At 52.9% G+C, this 23,424-nt stretch overlaps 1 protein-coding gene and 1 long non-coding RNA gene across 5 annotated transcripts in view; both read left to right on the top strand.

The window, feature by feature from the left end:
• The window catches only part of LOC121097044, a 91,508-nt gene that overhangs the window by 47,085 nt on the left and 20,999 nt on the right, over nucleotides 1-23,424 (top strand). The window lies entirely within an intron of this gene.
• SOX2 (SRY-box transcription factor 2) lies at nucleotides 6,152-8,417 on the top strand. The gene has a single exon (XM_040613777.1). The coding sequence runs from the start codon at nucleotides 6,684-6,686 to the stop codon at nucleotides 7,629-7,631; it is 948 nt and encodes a 315-aa protein (XP_040469711.1). The 5' UTR covers nucleotides 6,152-6,683; the 3' UTR covers nucleotides 7,632-8,417.

The following is a 23,424-nucleotide window of genomic DNA, read 5'->3' as shown; positions in this document are numbered from 1 at the left end:
GGCGAGGGAAGGGGACTCTGGAAGAAACAAACCAGAAAAGCAACTTCAGATGCGCATTTCCCTCTTCACCTTTTTTTTTTTTCTTCTCCCTCAGCTCCTCCGTGGCACCTGCTGCCTTAAGCACCTGCCCCGCCACAGCTCTGCCCCTGCCCGTCCCGCACCGCATCCCGCCCAGCCCGGTGGGCAGGCCTTTCGCCCACGTTCCTCCGGCCCCACCGGGAGGGCTCCCGCGGGGACACGCGGGGTGCTGGGAGAAGCCGCGCTCACTCGTGATTTCCAGGGTAAAAGGGCTGTGACACCACCACCCCACCCCACCCCCGACACCCCACACACACCCCTGACCCAATCCAGAGGTGCTCCAGATCTTTATGTGCCTGAACCGCTTCCCCTGCCCGCGCTGCTGGCACACGCGTCCGTGGGCCAAGCCTGGGCAGAGGGTGGCAAGGAGGCAGCCCGGGTTCCCTCTGCTGCCCCGGGGGCTCTGCCTGTCCCCCCCGCGGCCTGAGGCACCCTCGCCTCCCCCCCGGGCACCCGGGCTTCCTCCAGCAAAAGCTCTTTCAGATCTTTGGTTGGAGGACAGCGGATAGACACATGGGAAGTGTTGTTATTATTTATAGCACCGTCTCTCTGCTCCGATTAAGCGCCGTCTAAATATGAATTCACAGTATAGACAGCTAGTCTATAATTTGAATTAAAATCCCCCCAACGAGCCCGTCGTTGAAGAATTCTGAAATCACAAGCCTAAGTTGACACAATGAGCCCATGGTGTCAATAAACCATGGGCGAGATGGAGAGATTGTCACTCCAGACCATAACAGTTCTGAAAGTGTCATTACCGTCTGTCCTGTCAATGAGCTCCAAATTAAGGACTATGAGGAACAGCGAGATAAAAGTCACCGTCTTGGCTCCATTATGGGCGATTGTGTCAGTGATCTGAGAATCATTGGAAAGGGCTGCTTTTTTTTTTGCTTTTTTTTTTTTTTTTTTTTTTTTGTAATGTACTTTTCAACCCATGCCTCGGGATGCCAGGGTTTGAGGTGCGCTGAGGAGAGAAGCAACCTTGAAGCACCCCAGGCTGTGCCTCAGGCGTTCCCATTGAAACTGCCAGAGTTTCTTTGGGAAACGGTGTGAATTCAATGGAGGAGACGGAATAATTCCATCAAAACTGCGCTGGGGCCAAAGAGGACTTCATTTGATTTGGGCGACACGTGTGATCCCATGAACAGACACTTTTTTAGACCATTATTTTCTTAAGTCAACACAAAGATGGTGAAGGGGAAAGAGGGAAATAAAATAGAAGTCTCAACTTTAGCAAAAGACAGTACATCTCTATTTGAGATAGCCCCTTCCAGGCATTAAGACTTTCAGAAAATGTCCCCAATCTCTCTCTCCTGCGAGCCTGAGCGAGTTAAGGGGACTTATTCAGGAACTGGAAACCTTCAATTCTGGATTTTTGTGCTTTTGTGGGTTTAAGCAAAGCAGTTAGCGTTCTTCAGGAGGGGTTTTGTGTTTAATATACATGAGTTCATTCATCTACAATGGGAAAAGAAAACTCATTTGTTCTTATAAAACTAGGAAGGAAAGATAACTTTAAATAGACTGCCAAAAAGGATCCTGCTCGAGGGAGCTGCCTTCCCGCTAAAGGGCCTACATTCAACTGTAATTTCACCCCGTTATGTTGTGCAGTAATTCCTGAGTTTACCCTCGCCACTGGTGTTTGATTTTCTGATTTATTTTAAGGTCATGTAAGAAAAAGTACGGGCTTCAATTATACTCTCCTCTGGGAAGGAGGTCCGGGGAATGTTATTTCAGATGCAGGGGAAAAATCGTGGAGAGTTTGAGAAGGCTGTTGGCTATTTATGAAGAGTCCTGGAAGCGTGTTTGGACAATCGGCTTCTCCATTTATTGAGAAGCCTTTTGAAAGCGACTTTGAGAGGTGGTGTGTGCGGGTCGGGTTTTCTGCTGTTTATTGTGTCCGTTAAACTCGTCCCAGGATCTGAGCTTTTTTTTTTTTTTTTTTTTTTTTTTTTAATTTCGCTGCTCGTAGCACTGGAGAAAAGCAGAGTCTGTTCCTTTTCTTCCCTCTCTTTCCTTAACCTCTCCGCGTTTTGTTTTTTAACACCCGAGCCCCCGGCAGCAGCGCGCTCAGTCATGCGGCGGTGGCCGGGAGGGGAGGTGGCAGCAGGGCCGCTCGGAGGGCACGGCGGTGCCGCCGCGGCCAGGCTGGGGCAGAGACCGGCGGCCGGGCGCGCTGCGCCCGCGTCCCCCGCCGTCCCCCGCCGCTCCGGGCCCCGCGGCTCGGAGAAGGCTCGGGCCGTGCGCTGGCCGCCCGGCCGCACGTGTGCTCACCCTGCGGTTTCATTAGGGAGAAGGAGGATGAAAGGGGAGGCCGGGAGGGACGCGGAGCTCCCTCTGCATTCCCCGGCTTTCAAGGGTCCTTAGAGCCCTTGAATGAAACTACTGGGCGAAATGGGGTCTGGCGGGAGCGGTCGTGACTCGCCCCCCTCGTTGGTTTGTACATGTAATGCCACTTCTGAGAGCGACAATCGGGCTACTTGCTGGACAGGCAGGGACAAAAAGGAGATTAAACCGTTTTAAATAATAATAAAAAATATCCAAAACGTAAGCAGAGTGGATTACACTTGCTCCAGCGTTTCGGTTCCCCGCAGACCCCCTCACAGCCGCCCTCGGGCCTCGCAGAGAGGGTGGCCTGGGCCGGGGCAGCGGCGGAGCCCCGGCGGGGTGCGGGGTGCCGGCCGGGCGCGCCGCCCTCCCTCGCCCCCGCCAAACTTCTCAAGTTCATGTGAGCTCTTCCCTTCCGGGCCCGGCGGTCGTCGCTGGGTCTCTGTCCGTCGCTGTGTGAGATATTTATTTGGCTGCAGAAATGTCGCATTTTGCCCACCTCGGGAGCGTGCAGGAGGCTGGGGAAAGGCGGCCCTGGCAGGTCGGGCAGCGGGGCTCCTCCTGCCCCGGGCCCGTCCCCACTCGAAGCGTGTTTTTTATTCTAGGGCATTCCAGAAATATCTGACCCAACTTTTCCTCGGGACACTACCGCAAAGTCACCATGTGATATTTGAAATTCCCCAGAGACTGGGGTAGAGTTAGTGCGGTAAAACTTCCCTGGCTAACTTGGGCTCCTGAGCGCTGGGCTGCTACAGCATCAGAGGAGGAAGGAGAAATTTCTTTGTACATTTTCGTCTTCGCATTTTTTTTTAACGTAATGAAATTAAAACTTTTGGAGCTCACAGTTGACATTTTGCAGAAAATTGAGTTATCAAGGCAGTAATTATTTCACAGGGAGATAAAACTCTCATAGCCCTAACTGTCAAATAGGGCCCTTTTCAGATTTTAATTACAAAATAAAATTAGTCTGCTCTTCCTCGGAAGGGTTTGTGAGTGGCTAAACAGAGCTTTCCCCAATACTGGTGGTCGTCAAACTCTGCTAATTAGCAATGCTGAGAAATTCCAGTTAACAAGGACATTCTCTAAGTCTCTGCAGGTTCCCTGCCGTTCGCCTTCATTTCCATAAGAAGATTAAGAGTGGAGGGGAACACACTCAAATGCAGATGCAGAAAAGAAGCGTTTTTAACAAGCATCATAATAGTAAGATGCTTGGCTAGTTCTCACCTAATTACTGCAAGTTAAACCTCTATTTGCAGCTAAGGACAAAAAATGGAGCTGCAATCTCCCATCTCCACAAGACTGCTTAATAGTTTGCTTTAGATTGGTTACTAGCAGGTTCAGGAAAAGAAAATAATATGAAAATGTGTATATTCTTTCCGATACAGTTAACACGATAGGTTGTATCCTTAGGGCTTTTAGAGAAATCGGCGAGTATTAGAACAATAAATACATGAAATCCAAGTAGTTAACATTCATTTTCTTTTTAAGACACTCATAACCTGGAAATAAGAGCGCGTGTGCCGCAGAGCCCATCACTGAGAACATTTGCAGACTACTTGTTTAATGTAAGCACTTTTCATTTCCATAAATTATACCAAAGGCAACGATTTTTTAAATCCACTCAGATTAAACCATCCCTCCACAGGCCTTCCTTCCAACGTGGCTATATTCTTCCAGAGAGTGGTGGTATTATTGTCATTAATACAGAAAATCAGGGACTATTTCATCTTTTTTTTATTTTATAGCCAGCATCCCGGTCTGCCTTTGCTCCCGGCCGTGCATGTGTGTGTATTACACACTCCCAACCAAGCACACCTCCATACCCAAAGGAAAGGCAGAAATGCCCCAAAAGAGCCATTGCCCTCCCCTTATTTTCTGTGGTGCATTGTTATGTATATATGCCAGATAATTAATAGTTTTAATTATAGATGCCATAAACTAAAATAGCTCTGTAAATACCCGCCATGACACAATCGCTAGGCATTTCCCATTCCTTATATCGCACGATAGAGGCAGTCAGGAAGGGGCCAGGCCCTGAAGGTCCTGCAGCGTGCACAGGGCCACCCCACGCACCTCCTGCAGCTACAGCTCGAGCAGAAATAGCACCCTGCCTCTGCACCACCAGCCCTCGGTTCTCAGTGTATTATGACGAACAAGCACCACCGCCACCCACCCATCCCCCCGTTTTTTTAAAAAAAGTTGATTATACCTAAGGGTTTTTTTGGGGGGGAGAAATAACATTATCAACTGCAGACCAAAGGGAGAACAATAAGAAAGTAAACAGCCGCCGTGCCCTCAGGAGTGTCTGGACAATCAGAATCCGTTTATATCCCACATCGTGTAATTTGCACCTATTTTTCGATGGTTTAACCTATCACTTATCTACGACTTATATATACATTTTCGAATTAAACACATTAAACCCGATAGGATTTATTTGCATAATCCACACACAGGAAAAAAGATGCGTTCTTGTTCGCTGGCGGGGTTTTATTATTATTATTTAGATTGGGTGTAATTGCTTGGTCCCTTCCCCCCCGCCCCGGCTCCCCGTCCCTCTCCCGGCTCCCGGCAGTGCCTCTCCGCCCGGGGCGCGACCGGGCCGGCAGGGGGCGCCCCAGTGCCGCGGCTGAGCCCGGGCTCTGCCCCGGCCCCCCCCTGCCCGCTCCGCGCCGCTCCGCGCCCGCCGAGCCCGCCCGCGCCCCGGCCCCCTGCGTGGCGCTGCCCCGCCGCCCCTCACCCCCTCGGGCGGGTCGGGGGAGGGCGATGGCACCGCCAGGCGGAGCGGCCCCGGCGGGGGCGGCGCACAGCGGAGCGGGCACCGCGGGCGCGGCGGTGCGTGTGGAGCGGGGCCGGCCAGCGGCTCCCCCCCTCCCGCTCCGCGGCCTCCCTCCCCTCCTTCCTTTGTCGCCAAGTGCGTTTTAGCAACAAAGCTCCCAACAAGAGAGTGGAAGTAAACTTAGCCGGGGCTTTGTGCGGCCCGTGTAGTGACAACAAGAGAAACAAAACTACCTATTTGTAGCGGCCGGCCGCGCTCCCCTCGAGTCGCCCGCACAATGGGCGCGGGGCAGCGTTACACCGCGGGCAGCGCTCCCGAGGGGGTCCCCGCCCCGCTTTGTGTTCGGCAAGGGTGGCATCTAGGGGACCCGTGTGTGCACTGGACACCCCCATCCCCCGGAGCCGGAGGCTGGAGGGAAGGGCTCCGTTGTGTGCCACGGCCGGAGCGGAGCAGGGCCAGCGGGACGTCTGAAAAGGGCGCAGCCGCTCCCCGCGCTGTGTGGTGCGAACGCGGCTCCCCGGCGGCGGCGGGCAGCGGGAGCGGCGCGGCGCCGGGCCCACCCGCGGGCTGCGCTTCCGCGGGGACCCCCGCCCGCGGCGGCCGGCTGCCGGCGTGCGGGGCCGAGCTGGGCCGGCACTGCACACGCAGGGCCCCGCGCAGCCGGGAGGACCCTCCGTCCCGAGGGGGACTGGCAAAGGGGGGGGGCGCGGGGAAACCGTTCCCGCTCCGCTCCCCCCATGGCTTCTCCCAGCCCAAGCCAACACCAACTTTAAAAAAACCAAAAAAAAAAAAAAAAACCCAAAAAAAAAAAAAACCCCACAAAAAAAACCCCACCACGTAGCAACAATGCTGTTTACCCACTTCCTCCAAAAGGCGTGTGTGACCTGTTGCTGGAAGGGGCGATACAAAGGCTTCCCAGTGGCTGCCTGGGCCGCCTCCGGGCCCGCCTCCCCGCCGCGCCGTCCCGGCGGCTCCCAGCCCCCGCCCCGTTTCATGCAAAACCAGGGGTAGAGACTTGTCCTCAGTGGCGGAGCCGCCGCGCGCTGATTGGCCGGGGCGAACACATTTATTCCCTGACAAGCCCCCATCACATGGATGGTTGTCTATTAACTTGTTCAAAAAAGTATCAGGAGTTGTCAAGGCAGAGAGAGAGAGTGTGTGTGTTTGCAAAAGGGGGTAAAGTAGTTTGCTGGCTCTTTAAGACTGAGGTGGAGAGAGAGAGAGAGAGAGCGCGGCAGGCAGAGAAAAGGGAAAAAGGAGGAAGAAGAAGTTTTTAAAAATCAAGGCTCCGGAGGTAATAATAGCAGTTATTAGCATTATTAATCCATCAGCGAAGAGGAAGATCCTGATCTTGATCCAAGTGTGGTTTTGGGGAGTCCCCCTCCCCCCTTTCCTACCCCTCCCTAGGAAAAAAAAAAAAAAAAAAGGTCCGGCTCGGGACTTCGCTGCGGCTGCTCCTCGCTTCTCTGCTCAAGGCTGGTTCCAGGCAAAAGTAGTTTGAATGTACAACATGATGGAAACCGAGCTGAAACCTCCCGCCCCTCAGCAAACTTCGGGGGGAGGCACGGGCAACTCCAACTCGGCCGCGAACAACCAGAAGAACAGCCCGGACCGGGTCAAGCGCCCGATGAACGCGTTCATGGTGTGGTCCCGCGGGCAGCGGCGGAAAATGGCCCAGGAGAACCCCAAGATGCACAACTCCGAGATCAGCAAGCGGCTCGGGGCGGAGTGGAAACTTTTATCCGAGGCGGAAAAGAGACCCTTCATTGACGAAGCCAAGCGGCTCAGAGCTCTGCACATGAAGGAGCACCCGGATTATAAATACCGACCCCGGAGGAAAACCAAGACCCTCATGAAGAAGGATAAGTACACGTTGCCAGGGGGCTTACTGGCACCGGGCACCAATACCATGACGACTGGGGTAGGGGTTGGGGCCACCTTGGGAGCTGGGGTGAACCAGAGGATGGACAGTTACGCGCACATGAACGGCTGGACCAACGGAGGCTATGGGATGATGCAAGAGCAGCTCGGCTACCCGCAGCACCCGGGTTTAAACGCGCACAACGCGGCGCAGATGCAGCCCATGCACCGCTACGACGTGAGCGCCCTGCAGTACAACTCCATGACCAGCTCGCAGACTTACATGAACGGATCGCCTACCTACAGCATGTCTTACTCCCAGCAAGGGACCCCGGGCATGGCCCTGGGCTCCATGGGCTCGGTGGTCAAGACGGAATCCAGCTCCAGTCCCCCCGTAGTCACTTCCTCGTCTCATTCAAGGGCTCCTTGCCAAGCTGGGGACCTTCGGGACATGATCAGCATGTATCTACCAGGTGCTGAAGTACCAGAACCAGCTGCCCCAAGCAGACTTCATATGTCCCAACACTACCAGAGTGCACCTGTTCCTGGCACAGCCATTAATGGCACACTCCCTCTATCGCATATGTAAGACAAAGGGGCCGGGGGAGGGGGGGGGGGCGGGGGGGGGGGGGGAAGGAAAACTAAACTAAACAAACAAACAACAACAAAAACTTTTATTAGAAATTCTGGACTTTTTTTTTTTTGGACTATTTTTGTACAGAGAAAACGCGGGGCGGGGGGGGTGGGGGGTGGGAGGCAGAAATTAAATCGACAAGGAACTTGTATAGATCTCGGAGGGGAAGCAACTACACAAAACTTTTAAAAAGTTCTAGTGAAAACGGTAGGAACTTTGCAGAAAGTTTGCAAAAGTCTTTACCAATAATATTTAGAGCTAGACTCAAAGAGCGAAGAGGAAAATGTTTTAATATTTGCAGGCAACTTTTGTACAGTATTTATCAAAAGAAACATGGCAATCAGAATGTCCATTGGAAATACAGAGAAAAGGAAAAAAAACTAAACTCGCGAATTTGCCAATTATTTTTTAAAAACAGAGTCTACTTGGAGCATTGTGGATTTGGCAGCTGAATTTATTGCAGCTGCGGGAGGAAGGGAAATTATTTTACAGCATTTGGACATTTAAATTGTTTTAGAAATTGTACAAAAGACAAAAAAGGTAGGATGAGTACTTGCGAACCATGGGCTTGGTTTGCTGTAAAAGGGCAAACGTTTAGATTGTACTAAATTTTTTTTTTTTACTTCTTGTTAAAAAGCAAAAATTGCCATGCAGGTTCACACGCCGTTTGTTAATTTATAATAACTTTTTGTTTCCAGACTTCATCCTGTTCAAAGAAAAGAAAAAAAAAAAAAAAAAAAAGAAAAAAATACCAACCTGAAATTACTGTGTTTGAAATATTTTCTTATGGTTTGTAATATTTCTGTAAATTTATTGTGATGATATTTTAAGTTCTTTTTTTTTTCTCTCATTTTCCGTAGTTGTATTTTAAAGATTCGGCTCTGTATTATTTGAAATCAGTCTGCCGACAGTCCATGTATATATTTGAACTAATACCATCCTTATAACAGGTACATATTCAAGTTAAGTTTTTACTCCATTATGCACAGTTTGAGATAAATAAATTTTTGACATATGGACACTGAAGTTCCGCTTGAGTCTTGGATTTATTTTTGTAACGCAAGGTGTTTTTTAAATAATTAATGCAGTAGAAGGTATCATCGTAGCTGCCCGAGTACGATAAATAATGCAGCGATATATGTAACGCAGGACTATTTTTTTGTATGTATAGAGAGAGGGAAGGACGGATAGCTCTGGTGGAACAGCTGCCCGTGCCTCCTGCCGGGGGACGGGGACGCGGTGCCGGACGCCGGTTCCCAGCTCCCTGCCCCCCCGGGGGCGGCGGGCAGGGGGCTCGGCCGCGGCCGCCTGTGCCCACTTGTTGCCCGAGGCGGGGCCGCGCGGGGGCTGGCGGGGCGCAGGAGCGGGGCCCGGCCCGGGCACGGCGGCCGGGCGCCGGGTTTGCCTGTGCAGATAATGTCTTCCTCTCTTTTCCCGACGGTGCCTTCCCCCTCCGGGGCACGCAGGAGGGCAGCCGGCCTTCCGTGATGGGAACCGTCAGCGGCCGGCCCGGCGGCTGCGGCTGCGGCGCGGCGCTGGCAGGGGGCTGAGCGCTCCCCGCTCCCTTTGTTCAGGACTTCCCAAACTTTCCTCTCCTGGCTTCTGGGCAGCGCAGGAGGAGGCGAGAGGTGGGGGTGGGGGTGGGCTTGGCCGGGCAAAGGTAAGAAACAGCAAAAAGCGAACAAACAAACAAAACCCGTCGAATACAAGAGGCTTTCACGCTTTGTCACAGCTCTTTCTTGAATCCTATTTCTTAAATTGCCAGCGCAGTGTAGCCCCGTTTCGGACACTCTCTGCAGCCGGTCACAAACACCACAGAGAAGCGGTGGCGCCCGCCAAATAGGAGGAGAGATCCGCCATCCGTGCCAGGTAGAGTTTTACTTTGTACAGTCGCGACCGCAGCGGCCGAGGAGCGGGCACGGCGCTGCTGCGCGCTCCGGCCGCGGGCCGCGTTCCGGCCGGCCGCAGGACCCATCGCCCCTGGGCCGGGCCCGGGCAGGGGTCGGCGGGCAGCAGAGCTGAGCAACCGCTGCGACAGCCCCTGGTCCTCCCCTTGGAGCCCCAACGTTTATTCGGTGCTGCTAACGCGGCCTCCGGTTTCCCTTGGGAAACGCGCGTGAGGGAGATGCTAATAATAATAATAACTGGGGAAAGAAGAAAAGGGGTGTGAAACGGGGGGCACTGTGATTGCAGACTGGTCGTGTCTTCTGCTAATGGCGTGTCGTGCATGGCAAGGAAAGGATGTGATGGTTGGCTTGGGCAAGGCACAAAGTGGACACTCTGGAATGGGGGCAAGTGTTGCTCAGGTTTTCTCTCTAGTATTTCTTTGTCGGTCACTGGATTTCGCTTTAGCTCAGGGAGGAAGAAGGCAGAAAAAGAACACCCACCCCCCAAAAAAAAAAAAAAGTTACCTGCCTGGTTGTGGCTTTTATTTGGTAGTGCTATTTCCTAAGCTCAGCCTTGGCCTCCATCCTTGGGGCCTGGTGTCCAGATGAAAACTAACCATGCCAGAGTAGGAGATGTGGAGTTTTGCTCACTGCCTTGTTTTGTAGTTCAGCTCCCTTTGTCTCTTTTATTTTTACACTGTCGCAGTACTTGGGAAGCACAGCGATTCCTGCAGATTCCCACTCTTTCTTCTTTCTTTTACGTTAAGGCAACGAGTAAAATATTCTTTTTCAGAGCTGCGAGCGTTTACAATTCGTCTGGGGATTATTCACGTGGTAACGAGCCCACATTCCCGCTCGCCTCGCGGAGAAAAGAGAACCAGGAATAAAAGCCCAATCGATATCGCGATTCCATTTTTTAGAAGGGAATCTTAGCCAATTAACAGCAATAAAACCTGGCCCCTTTTTGAAGTGCTAACTAAAATATTCGAGGGGGGTAGTTGGAAATGTTGGTCCTTTTACAATTCACATAGAGAAGGCGAGCTAATACCATTAAACAAAAGGCACTAAGCCACATATTCAGGCTTAGTGAATTCAGCAACTTTTTATATGGGCAATTTGTTTAAGCTTAGATTTCGGAGTACGATGTGGAATATATGTGGTTGAAACCTGATCTCTCTTGGACAGATTCCTTACATCCATCCATCCATCCATCCATCCATCCATCCATCCATCCATCCATCCATCCATCCATTTAGAGAGGATAACCCAAAGCGTTTTACACGTACAGCTGAACGATTTTATTTATTATTTTTTTTTTTAGTGTTACTTGGAGGAACGCCATTGTCCGCTGCTAATTTTAAATTCAACACATTCAGTAACCCCATTTACACCTAAGCCATTATCCTGGGCTTTCGCTTATGGCAGCTGAAACGTGTAGCAGAGCTCGTGGATATGTTTTTATTTTGGTTTTTGAAGACCTTTTGGGTTCTCCTTGTTTTCCCTCTCGTGAACTGTTGTTGTGTGCTTTATAGCCAGGGTGATGCTCAGTCCAAGAGCGCCAGCGTAACGTTTCGCTAACCTTCTACAGAGCCAAAATGAACCCAAGGATAAGATTATAGTTTCCCCTGTGATTTTTTTTACGGTGTTTTAAGGACTGGGGTGTTAAAATATTTTGCGGAACTGGAGAGGTAGATTAGCAGGGTTTCTTGCCAAAGCTGGGAAGCTGGTATTACTGACTGTCCCAGGGGGAAATCGCTCACATTAACCACTAAATGAATATTTGACAAGGGCTCATTCGGGGGTATTATTACTACAAACGGGTCCCTACTGGACTTTCCAAGGGTCAAAGAGCAATGGTTCAATTAATTATTTAGACTGTTAGTAGATTTGGTTGTAATAGCTGTACTTATTTCTGCAACCGACAGCTTCTTGTGGCGGGGGACCCGGGGAGAGGCGCAGCCCGCGGCGGGCGGCCACGGGGCGAGCGGCTGCCGGGTGCCATCGGGCATTTCTGGGCTGAAAACATATTTTTATTCCTTGAGATGCCCACCGGTGCCGTGTGGGACATCAGGGGTGGCGGCGATCCCCGCAGCAGCGTGTTCTCTCGCAAGATTAATTCCTCCTGGTCCTCAACGGGCAGCAGACGTGTATATCTGTCTCCGAATAGGAGGTAGATATCTCAGCAAGTTAATAGTATATAATATAGGTCCCACAGAAAGAAAGAGGCCCATTACTGATAGGTGTGATTAGATACAGTTCAATTATTTAAATCCTGATCTAACTCAAATATTAAAGCCTAAAGCCTGCTTCGGTGCGTTCGAGATTTCCGAGGATATATGCAAAATGCTGCCAGCCTCGCCTGACACTGTCGTTTCAGCATTTTTGTTGTTGTTGTTGGGGGGGGGGGGGGGGGCGAGAGAAGGGAGGATTATTTTGTTTAATTTCTACAACAAACATGTCCGCAGTAGTAGATACTAAAAAAAAAAAAATGTTGGGAGTGTGCGATTAGGTGACAATAATATATGTTGAATGAATAAGAGATAAGCTGCAAGGGGGGAGAGGGAAGCAGTAATTACAAACCCAATTCATTCAGCTTTTCAGGACTTTTGTTGTGGGAGCTCCATTGACGGGCTTCGAGCTGCCAGTTTTCTCACATTAAAAAGAACTGATCAGCGCCTCAGGGGGACAAGCAACACCGCTTAACTGCATAGTGATGGGGTCCTCATTTAGAGCCATTACAACAAGAAAATTAAACAGAGCCTTTGTGTGCACCAGGTTTACTTTTCAATTGCTGACAGTTTATAGCTAACTGCTCAGAGATTGAAGTTTGATTGCGGTTTGATCGCCTGCTAGTTAGCACCAGCGCTATTTTAGTTTTGGTAATTAAAAGCAGTTTTTCTGACGATGGCACGGGGAACCGCCAGAAGTTCGGTACTGTTCTGCTTTTGAGGAACCGGTTCCCTTGGCGAGGACGTGCAGCGGTGAAGTGAGTGTGGGGGCTGTTTCACTCGCGAGCTGAAAAGACAAGGAACCCAGGGATGGAAATTCTCGGAGCTGCACGTTTGGCTGTGCCAGAGCGGGAGGGCGGGCTGCGGCCCCCGCCAGCCCCGCTGCGGGCGCCCGGCCGGTTCTGCCCGGGGCCGCCTCTGCCCGGGGCAGGCTGCGCTCCGCGCTGCGGGCTGGGCGCCGCTGCCGGCGGGGCAGGTGCCAGCCGGCGGGCGGAGCGGGGCGGGAAGGGCGCAATGCAAGACCCCAACCTTGCCGTGATGGTTTGTGAGCTTTGCTTTGCCCCTGGGCTGTGCAGCGGGTTTGCTGTGGCTAAGCCCGGTGCGCGCCTCTGTGTGTGTGCGCGTGTGTGTGCCTGTGTGTGTGAGTGTGCGTGTGTGTCTCTCTGTGTGCGTGTGTGTGTGTGTCCGTCCGTGTGCGCCTGTGCGTGCAGGGGGAGGGGGCGCGCCGAAACGAGCTGCAATTTTTCACTACAATTTAGCACGGTTGGTAGCGAGCCGGGCTCGGACACTTGCTGCGGGGGATGGTCCGTCCCCGCCGGTCCTCTGTCCCGCGGGAGAGCCCGAAGGGCTGTTGGCAGGAGGGGGGGGGGGCGCTTGGGGGTCCCGGCTGGGGGGGGCAGCGCAAGTTTCGCCCGGAGTTTGTCTGCGATAACTCCGGCTGCGGGCATCAGTGCGGCGCGCCGCCTCGCAGGTTCTCTGCCGTGTGGACGAGAGCTTGGACAGCGTGTTTTTATGTCTTTTTTTCCTATTTAATTTTCTTTTAAAAAATTATTTTAGGGTTTCGATGTGTTTTGTTTGTATCCCCGCCCCCGCCGGTGAAAGAGCCTCTCCCCCCCTCCAAGTGCGTTTCAGACTGAAGTCACCGAGAGCTTGTTCCAAGGCAACCCGTTGACTCCTTCAGAGGAGCGAGAGGGCCGCAGCTGGGGGGGGTCCCTGTGGGGCACCCCACGGGGCTGGGGCCTGCCAGGCCGCTCCCGGGGAGCCGGGTGGAGCTCGGTGGGACCAAAGCGGCGATGTCGGCGGTTCCCAGAGGCTCTGGGGACAGCGAGACCACAGCAAGCCCCGGGGGAGCCCGGCCAACCCCGAGACACAGAGTGGGGCCGCGGCCCCTCGGCCCCCCAAGGCGCGTCCTCCCCCGGCCGCGGCCATCGGGCTGGCTCCCGGGCAGGCGGCGGAGACCCGGGCCCTGGGGCGCTGCCCCGGGGGAGCGGGAGGGGCGGCCCGGCCCCCTGCGGGCTCCCCCGCCCCGGGACCTCGGTGACCCCATCATCTCCGCAGCGGTTAGGGCTCATGACGTAATATGGGCGCTTTTTTTTGAGGAAAGTCGTGATTAACGGAGCGGGGGGGGGAGACGTGTGTGTGTGTGTGCTGCAGAGAAACAGGCCTCTGCGGAGCTGCTCCCGCGGGACGCCTCCGGAGGGGTGCCAGGGGACATCCCCCAGGCTGCGGGCCTGATCCTGCAGCCCTGCCGCCCCTCCTGCGGGCAGCTCCCGGGGCCCGGCCGGGCGAGCGGAGCTTACCCGGGCCAGCAGGGCCGCCCGGCGGCGGAGCCGGCTTCCCCGCCCCGAACCCCGCAGCCCCGCGCGGGCGGGCCGCTGGCTGCGCAGGGGGCTCTCGCAGCAGGGCCGGGGCTCGGCCCCCCTGTCCCCGTCTGCCGGGCTCTTGCCAGGGGCGCGGGGGCCACGGGAGAAGATCTCCGACATGTCCTGGCATTTCTTGGCATGATGGTTCCTTTAAGCTCTTACAAATTGCAAAAGTTGCTGAAGACGGAGAAATAATTAATGTATTAAAACAAGCAGCGAATTCCTCAGGAGGCACCTTATCAACTCCAGCCACACTGGCTTCATCCCTCCTCGTATGCTAATGCCCCGTGACGTCACCGGCGCCAGATTGAATGTGAATCAGTTATGAAATTATTAGTTTTAGCTTAAAAAGCAATCCGGCTCTCCCGCGAGTGGGGTTTGCATTGCTGCGGGTTCTCTCTCCGTGTCCTCCCCACTTTATACACACACAGTAGTTGCGACTTTCCTGTCACATGAATCAATATTTCCAAAGCACACATCCGAACAGGGGTTGATGTAAAGAAAAGCATAGATTAATTGGGTCCCGTTTCTGAGACGGCTGTGTCTTCCTTATCGATATACACATTACACCCGAAACCAGACAATCGGATTTCCTCCTACTTTTCAGGTAGGCAAGAGCTCCTTGTGATTTATTTCTGTTAAGAGCCCACTGAGGGGGTGTGATTCTTTGCCAGCGTCTGAGAAAAAATACCCAGGAGTGTTTGCTTTTGCTCGCGATAGAGGAAAATGGGCCAGAAACGGGGGGAATACAGAATTTTAATTTTTTTTGTTTGTTTCAAATAGAAAGATTTTTAGTTTGGATTTTGAAAAGGAGAGAAGCCCAGCGGTGGAGGTCCAGGGGATCTGAGCGGGGAACAATGGGAATTAACACCGTTTCAGTCGCTGAGGCCACTCTAATTAGATGTCTGGATCCGGCGAGATCAAATACCTGAATCTAACCCCCTCGGCTCGGTTTCTTTCGCTTGCAAATGCTTCTGAAAAACGGTTCTTGAAGAAACCGAACTAACCCGAAATTCGCCGGAGCCCCCTTCGAGGAAGTTTTGCCGATAACAACTTTCTCCCCGGGTTAGGGGTTGGAGGGGGGGGGGGGGGGGCGGGGAGGGAGGGGGGCGGCGCGTCCCCTCCCCGCGGGCCCGGAGCTGCCCGCGGCCCCGGCCCAGCACCCCCCGTAACCCCCCGCCGACCCCCCCCCCGAGTGCTGGCGGACACTTGGGTCTGTTGGGCCGTTCCTCTCCGCCCGTCTCCCGAGAGCAGGCTGCTCTGCTACCATGAATTATGAATAAACTTGTGGCTCTTGCTCCTGGGGACACCGCCATCGGCCCCTCGCTCGGCTGGCGGGGGCCGGGGCGCCGAGCTGCCCCGGCCGCGGGGCGGGAGGTGGCACCCGCCCCAGCTCCTTGCTCCAGCAGCCCCTGAGCAAAGAAAAGAAAGAAAGGAAGAAAGAAAAAGTTGTAACTGGCTAAGAAGTGAGTTTTCTGACTAATGAAATCCAAAATGAGTGGCGAATATAAAGTATTGTAAGATTTCTTCCCTGCCCCCCCGGCACTGATTGGCAATACTCTTTTTTTTTTTTTTTTTTTTTTTTTTTTTTTTTTGTGTGTTGGTTTGAAAAGCAGGAAGAAATGTAATGAATTGAGTGCTGTCAGAGATGTCTTCTCTGTTGATGTGGTGAATGGCAGTAGCTCCCTGATCCAGTGCAGGTGCAGTAGAGCTGGGGAATAAAAGAGGGGGGCTCTCTGTTCAGTGGAAAAAGCACATTCCCTACAATAGACCACACACTGCCAGCCAGCACGGCATCAGCTCACACTCTCAGACTTTTTTTCGCCTCTTTCCACAGTCCTGAGCTCACAAAATGGCTATACATTAGCACTAGTTAGGGTTTGCTTTTAATGAACAGTTGTGACTCCTTTTGACCAACATTTAAATCTGCTGTGCTCTCTCTGAAGACAGGTCTGTTTTGATCACAGGTTTTAAAAAATGGCCCGTTTCCTCACAAGGCGGCTCATTCAGGACCATCAGTTGCATTTGATTGGGGAGAAGAAAAAAAAAAAGACTCTCGATTGATAAAACGCGTTTTCCAAGTGCTCCTAACGGAGAAAGTTTTTTTCTTTTCTTTTCTTTTATATATATATATATATATATATATATATAATAAAATGATATGAGGAGGAGTGGCACTGTTTTTAAATGGATGAGATGGTCTAATCCTATACATGAACGCATATTAATCCTGTTTAGAGATAACCTGTCTCCTTTTTGACTTAATATATTAACATTATACAAGGATAAAAACTTTGCACTCCTATTAAGTCGGTCGATTGGCTTTTCTTGGCTTATTTCCCTCACTGTTTTTTTTTTTTCTTTCTTTTTCTCGCTCCCCCCGCCCCCCCCCCCCCCCCCCCCCCCCCCCCCCCGGCGATCCGTTCCGAGGAAGCTAGATGGTTACACTTGGTTACTCAAGTTTTATTCGAAATTATTTCCAAAGCGAGGGCTCGTTCCTCAGCCAAGAGGGCTGATTGATTCTGTCCCTCTCCGCCTCGCATTTTATGTGCCTCGTCCTATCGCGGCCAAGCCAATGAGCCGGGATTTTCATGGCATCCCGGAGCAGCCCTTGCTGATTCCTCTTGCACCTATCCTGCAAGAAGTAGATTAAGCTCTTTTGGATATACTTGCTGATGCATTACGCTGAGGAAAATTCCTCGGCGTTTGCTTATAAAAAACCATGTTACTGTGAAAGTTCTTTTTTCCCCCTAATCGTGGTAACAAATAGCATCAGCTCCTGGAACAGTATGGCAAAGGCATTCTTTGCCTGAATCCTGCTAAACGGCAGAAGTTGACAGCTAACCAGTTATTACCTGAGCTCCGAGTAAACTCCCCCTCCCCCCCCCCCCCAACTGATAACAAAACGTGTTGGCAATAAGTGACATTAGAAATAACAGTCAGATGCCCGTGGGTGCCTGGAGCGCTTTTCCAGGGGTCAGATGTTGTCATTCCACGCACAAAAGAAGGGATCTTGTCTACATGGGAGAGAAGAGATCATATCGATGCGCCTATATGAAAAATACAGATCGTTTACACTCTGTTTTCGGGATGTTTCAAACGCTCCAGAGCATCATCACCTGACAGCGCCCTATTTACTGCCAACAAGTTGGAGCTCTCCCAGCGCCAGCCTTCGCCCCGTTGCAGCTTGATAGTAACAGAAGGAAGGATGGGGCTTTGGGGGTGCCCAGTCCCTCCCGGGCTGGGGCTGCGCGGGGTGGCCGGCAGCGCCGGGGGGGGAGGTGCGAACTGCCCCCCCCACCCCCCCACCCCCGCTCCGGGTTTCCCACTTGCTTCCCCCGCGCCACTTGATAGCCTTTGTGTCCTCTTGCTGCACACACCCATAATTAATCCTCCTTCTTACCGCTTACATCCCGGACCCAAGGGGCAACTCAAACCTATTTAGATCGCCTTGGTTGGTTGCACAAATTTAAGTGGCAAATGAGTTATAAACCTAATAACTGCTTTAATAAAAATAATGATTTGATTATGGCAGGGGAAAATTGCTGGAGTGCAAGGATGCGGCTGGGTTTGCGTTCTGGTGGCGGTGAGACTCGTCTTTGGATTGAACTCAAACGCCTTGTAAAAACATTGCTCTGGGAAAAAAAAAAAAAAAAAAAACCACCCACAAACAAACCCAAACGAAAAAGCTCCCGAAAATTCCAATCCCAAACCCAACCTTACATCAACAAAAAATCGTGCCGATTCGAGGAGCGTCGTGGAACATTTACCCATGATATTCAGAAGAAGAATTAATTTGCAAACAGAAAAATCAATATGAGATTTGGATGGATTTGAATTAATTAAAAACAAGCAACATGGGGGACCATTAATCACAAACGCTGGTACCTCTCTCACTTTTTTCCCGTTAAGGATGAAGTTTCTGCGCCTCTTTCAAGTGTATTTATGCTTCTAGTTTTACAAGGAAAAGTGAGGATGGAACAAGACCGGTCGCGTTGTCCTCTCTATACTTTTAACGCTAGCATATTGTTTGATTACTAATTCGAGTTAATATGATCTTTATGGCAACATAACAGTGGATAATTGGCCCTTTTTCTGAACAACAATGTAAATCACAATCGCTTTATTATTTAATAACGTCAAACGCTTCGTTGGATTGGCCCCGACAGAGAAGACCTTTTCTTTCTAGGCAGTGTTGTTGAGAAAGAACAATGCAGATCTAATTGTGGAGATTTCAGAAGTTGGCTCCTGTAAATGAACAGCTTAGATATGGAAGTTCCAGCAGATGTCTGCACTTTTCCCTGTGACAAACCTTGTAACCCCCCTTCCTCCCCCACTGCCCCGTCCTCCCCCCTCCCCGACTTATTGAAGATTTTTTGTTCTCACATCCTAGCAACAACCTAAATCTTCCAGTCGCAAGTACACCCCTTTCCCCTCGTTGCTATACAGCACTTCACATGGCAGGCTTAAGCGTACACACCAAATTAGTGCTTGGCCCAAGGCGCGCTCGCCCCTCGCTCACTCCGAGCCCCAAGCCTCCCCCTCAGCTGCGGGCTGGGGGGGGAGTGTCGGGCCGGCGGGGGGGGGAAGGGAGGGCCGGGGGCGTTTGGGCTCTCGGCGCTGCGGTTCTCCACCGTCTTGCCAGCCCTGTAAACGTGCCGGCGGTTTGTTTTGCAACAGTTTGGAGGTGACTGCAAGTTGCGCACGCCGTTATGTGGCAAGGAAACGTGCCAGAGCCTGCTAGCCCCGGGGGGGGCGGCGGGACGGGCCCCCCAGCGGACCCCCCCATGTGCTACCCGCTGCCCTGGGGGGGTCCTGCTTGTCCGACCCTCCTTGTCCAGCCCAACTGACCCAAACCCTCCCGGCTCCACCGAGACATCAGCAATGAGCCTGCCCGGCGAGGCGTTGTGGGGCACGACTCCGGGGACAGGGATCCCCCCGGGATTGCTCCGAGGGAAAAGGTGCGCGACTTTTGGCGGGGGTGGGGTGCGGGACGCGCATCCCAGCGCGCATTCGCTCTCCCGGCCTGATGCCCCGGCCCTGGGCTGCGCGCTGCTCTGCGGAGCGCTCCGCGCTTCGGGCGTTGCGCGGGATTTTCCCCTGCGCTTGAGGCGACCTGGCCGGGATCAGTCGGCTGGGGCAGTGGATCCCGCCGGCCCCTCCGAGGGCAATGCCGCGGAGAGGAGCTGATCTGGCGAACTTTGGCGCTGGCAGCGCTGCCGAGCCCCTGCCCCGTCCTGCCGGCTCGCCCCCAGCCCCAACAATGCGCGCTTTGATGCGCGCTGAGGGCCCCGCCGGCGGTGGGTTGGGGTGGTGTGTCCCACCCCTCCGCGTAGCCGGGCGCTGCCTAGGGGCTCAAGAGATGGGGCAGATACACCGCATTCGGGATATTTCCCTTTCCTTTTCTGTTTTTCTGTCACTCTTTTTGTTAGTTTTTTTTTTCTTCTTTTTTTTTGGCAATTTTTGACACAAACTAGCTAAATCCTCCTCCGCAGCAAGAGCGGCGAAGCCCCTTACTGCTCCCTCCCGGGGTGCTCCCACAGCTGCCCTGGGCAGGACCTTTCCATCGCAGACATGCGGGTCCCCGGTGCTGTGCCTGAGGGCTCCCCCCCGCCCCCGCTCCCCCATCCGCTCAGCCGGGCAGTGGCGGGGCATCGCTGTCCCCGAGGCCACCAGCCTCACACCTGCGGTGGGGTGAGGGGTTTGTTCCTTTGCAAGAGCCCACGCGAGGAAAGTATTGAAAACCAGGTGGGATCACTGAAATCCCCCCAAACAAACCCAGGTTCGGTAACTCGGGGCTGCAGCCCTGCCTGCGCCATGGGAAGCGGTGGGTGAATCCTTGTTGACCTTTAGGCCTTTTTCTTCTCGAGTGGGTGGAAAGTCTTGATTTTCTTTTTTTTTCCTCTTTATTTTTTTTTTTTCGTTCTACCCTTCCCGGATTGTTCGTTTGTTTTACAACTTTCCTTTTCCCGCTGCCATCACCTGGCGGGGGGGGGCACCGCGCACGCTGGATGCGGCCCGTGGGAGCGCTGGGGGGACACAGGGCGGAGCGGGGGTCGCCGGGGCTCTCTCGTCCGGCAGCAGCGGCCCTGCGGCGTGTCAAGGGTTAACTGCACCCGCTCCGGGGCTCTGCCAGCGATGGATGAAACTGCCGCGACTTCCCCCCAAAAAACATCCACAGGAGAGAGATCTCCCGGAGCCCCGGGGTACGGCGGGCCGGGGGCGGGGGAGCCTGGGCGGCTGCCACTCCCCCCCTAATGAGCTCATTTCCATGTCTGCGCCTCCCGCAACTGTGAGAAAATCCGCCGGGACACGCAGCGTGCCGATGCGGCCCGGGCTGCCCCGGTCTCCCCGGTGACAGCGCCCGCCCGGGAGAGCCGCGCCGGCTGGGGGCGAAACTAGTTAAATAAAACAAAATAAAACTTCTCCCGGCCCCCGCACCTCGCAGGTTTCCGCGGAGGGGGGGGGGGGGGCACCACGCGTGTCTTTCGTGGGGCCGGGCTCCCTAAGCACCCGCCCGGAGCCCTGCGCGGGGGGCGGGAGGGTGCAGAAGTGCCCGGGGACAGTCCGGGAGGGGGAGGGGAGCGCTGAACAGCCCCACACTTATCAATAACAAGATGTATAAATATCAAAGTGAAGGAGCCCGAATAAGTCTTTCTAGAAGCGAGGAGGAAGCTTAAGCAGCTTTCTTTAATGGTGATTTGTAGCTCTGTAAGGGGCACGGATAGCAAATACCCTGCAGGTGCATGTTGTAACACTGCCATCCGGACTTTAATGTAGATTACTCTCCAACTCGTTTGATCGGTCCTTTGAAACCCTTTACAATTGCCTGTGACGAACCGCCAGTCTCAGGTTTTTTTTCTTTGAATAATGCCTTAAGGGTAAGTCCTCGGGGCTTTTAAAGATCTCCAGCACATTTTAAAAAAATCACGTTAGATTTTTACTTTAGAGCATTGGTCCACGTCTCTCAACTTGGAGCTGTTAACAGGCATCTTTTAAATCATTAATCATCTAATAACCACTAACTTTACTCTAGGAGGGAGCTAGGGGGGTCTTCTAAAGACCTCCAAATTTCTATGGCTTTTGGGATCATACTGTTTAAAATTTAGGAGTCAAACACCCCATCCCTCCTGCTGAAGCCCTGGAGCTGGTGGGTCTCTGCTCTTGGTGGACTCTGCTGGGTGAATCTGTGCTGAAGGCCTTTCTGCTGGCCTCTGAGAAACCCCCGGCGTGGGTTCAGAGAGCAAAGCCGGAGGGTTATGTAGGGAAGAGGCCCGGGGGGGGGGGGGGGGGGGGGAAGGGAAGCGGGGAGGGCACCCCGACCCTGCCATGGGGTCTCTGCCCGCTGCTGTGCCGGTGCCTCCCAGCAAACAGTGAGCATTTGGGGGGGGGGGGGGGGGGGGGACGAGGGGGACACACACAAGACGAGAGGACGCAATGAATCCCTCAAATGTTTCCACTCTCTCGCAAATAACGTTTAACCTTTAATATTTATTCGTTACTGCTAATTCAAAAAAATAATTACTGAACTTTTGGCCCTTCGACTTCCACAAGTGGCGCTTTGTTTCTCTAAAATAAACTTGGGAGAAGCGATTCCTCCGTATCAAACTAGAGATTTGAATTAAAGGCCCATTTGGGACACTTGAGACTACAAAGGGTTACACATAAATAAATGCCACATTTGCCTACTGCAAAAGTTTTCTCTGTTCTTTCTCAGTCACAACAGGGGAGGAAAAAGCCGTCGTTTATTATCTAGCACTGGGCAGGAGCAGCCCCTCCAGAATGTGCTCTTAGATTTGGCCGGCAGAAGAAGGACTCCCCCCCCCCGCAACAGCAGCTCCTTTTGTTCTCCAGATCTCTTTCCCAATTTCAAGCTTCACTTGCAGATCCTAAGTTTGTTTGTTAATGACGCTATTACCATCTGGCTCGTCCTACTTTCCAAAAGATATAAATCTCCCCAGTTTCATTGCCTACATTATCATTTAAGTGCCACCATAGCTGGAAGAAAAATATGCTTTCAAGGCTGCAAATTCTCTTGCACGGAGGAACTTCCCCGGGCGCGGAGCTGCCGCCCGCCCCGCCGGCCGCGGGCCGCTTGGCAGGGATGCCTCCAAATGGATTTCACCTTGCAGCGATGCTGGGAGAGGGGGAGACAGCACGATTTAAGTTTTCCACCAGAAACTTAAGTGAACCTTCTCCCCACCCCCGCCCCTTATTGTGGCTGTTTAATGCATCTGGCTACTTTGAACCGTTATCTTCGGCGGGGAACGGGATGCCCGGCGGGGAGAGGGCAGGGTGGGCCCTGCCCCTGACAGGCTCCTGTATTCCCTCACCCAGCGTGAACTCCCGTCTCTCTGCCATTAAGTACATCTTCCATACGTGTGAATAAACCTTTCCTACAGGCGTCGTACAGCAAAGGGAAGAAAACTTTGGGCTCCTCTTAGTGCAGAGCAGTTGCAGATTTGTGTGCGTTTAAGCATAAAGGGACGGGGGGAGGGAGAGAAGGGGTGGGGGAGGGAGTTGGGTCGGTTTGTGTATGGGCTCCACAATGACTCTATTTATTCGCTGCAACCAGCCTGGGCAGATTGAATAGGCGAGAGACACTCAGCCTTCCCAACGCGTGGGCTTTGTGGGATCCCGTCCCCACAAGCAGATCCCGCCTGCTAATTTCCCGTTCTGCGGGGGGACGCGGCCGTGCCCACCAGCTCTGTCTCCCCCAAGCACCAGCCCCTCGCCTCTCCGCGCACAACTTCAACGAGGGGAGAAGTTTAAACCTTTATCGCTGGGTGTCCGGCAACGTTGCTGCCGAAAAAAATCCCCAGAGCAAACCCCCAAACCGTTTTATTTGAATACATGCATGGGCGCACACACACACAGGTAGGTACACACAGCGTTGGCAAGCGAGGGAAGAGATACTCCTTTCATATGGGAAAGAAACCCAGAGATTTTTTTCCCCGAGTGATCTAATTGTTATAAATAATTACGGGTGAAAAGAAAACTCACTTATTATGCACTTCTAATACTGTGACTGCAGAGGAGAGAAAGGGGGCCAAACCAGTGATTAATTAATATCGCACTGGCGTAGCTGTTTGCTCGCTAAAGGCCTTTTCCCCCCTCTCCGCTGCCGAGTTATCATTCCAGCTCGAGTCATGTGTAGCCAGGAAGGGATCTTGTTTATAAATTTATATGACGACCTTTTCTTTGTGTGTGCTCTAAAGTTGATATGGACAAATTGCAGAGGTATACAATTTAAGTAGATGCACTTTTAATC

Source organism: Falco naumanni, chromosome 13 (genome assembly GCF_017639655.2).
Source record: "Falco naumanni isolate bFalNau1 chromosome 13, bFalNau1.pat, whole genome shotgun sequence".
NCBI classification, from domain to species: Eukaryota; Metazoa; Chordata; class Aves; order Falconiformes; family Falconidae; genus Falco; species Falco naumanni.
The sequence above is the reverse complement of the archived record's forward strand: the minus strand, read 5'-3'. Positions and strand labels throughout refer to the sequence as shown.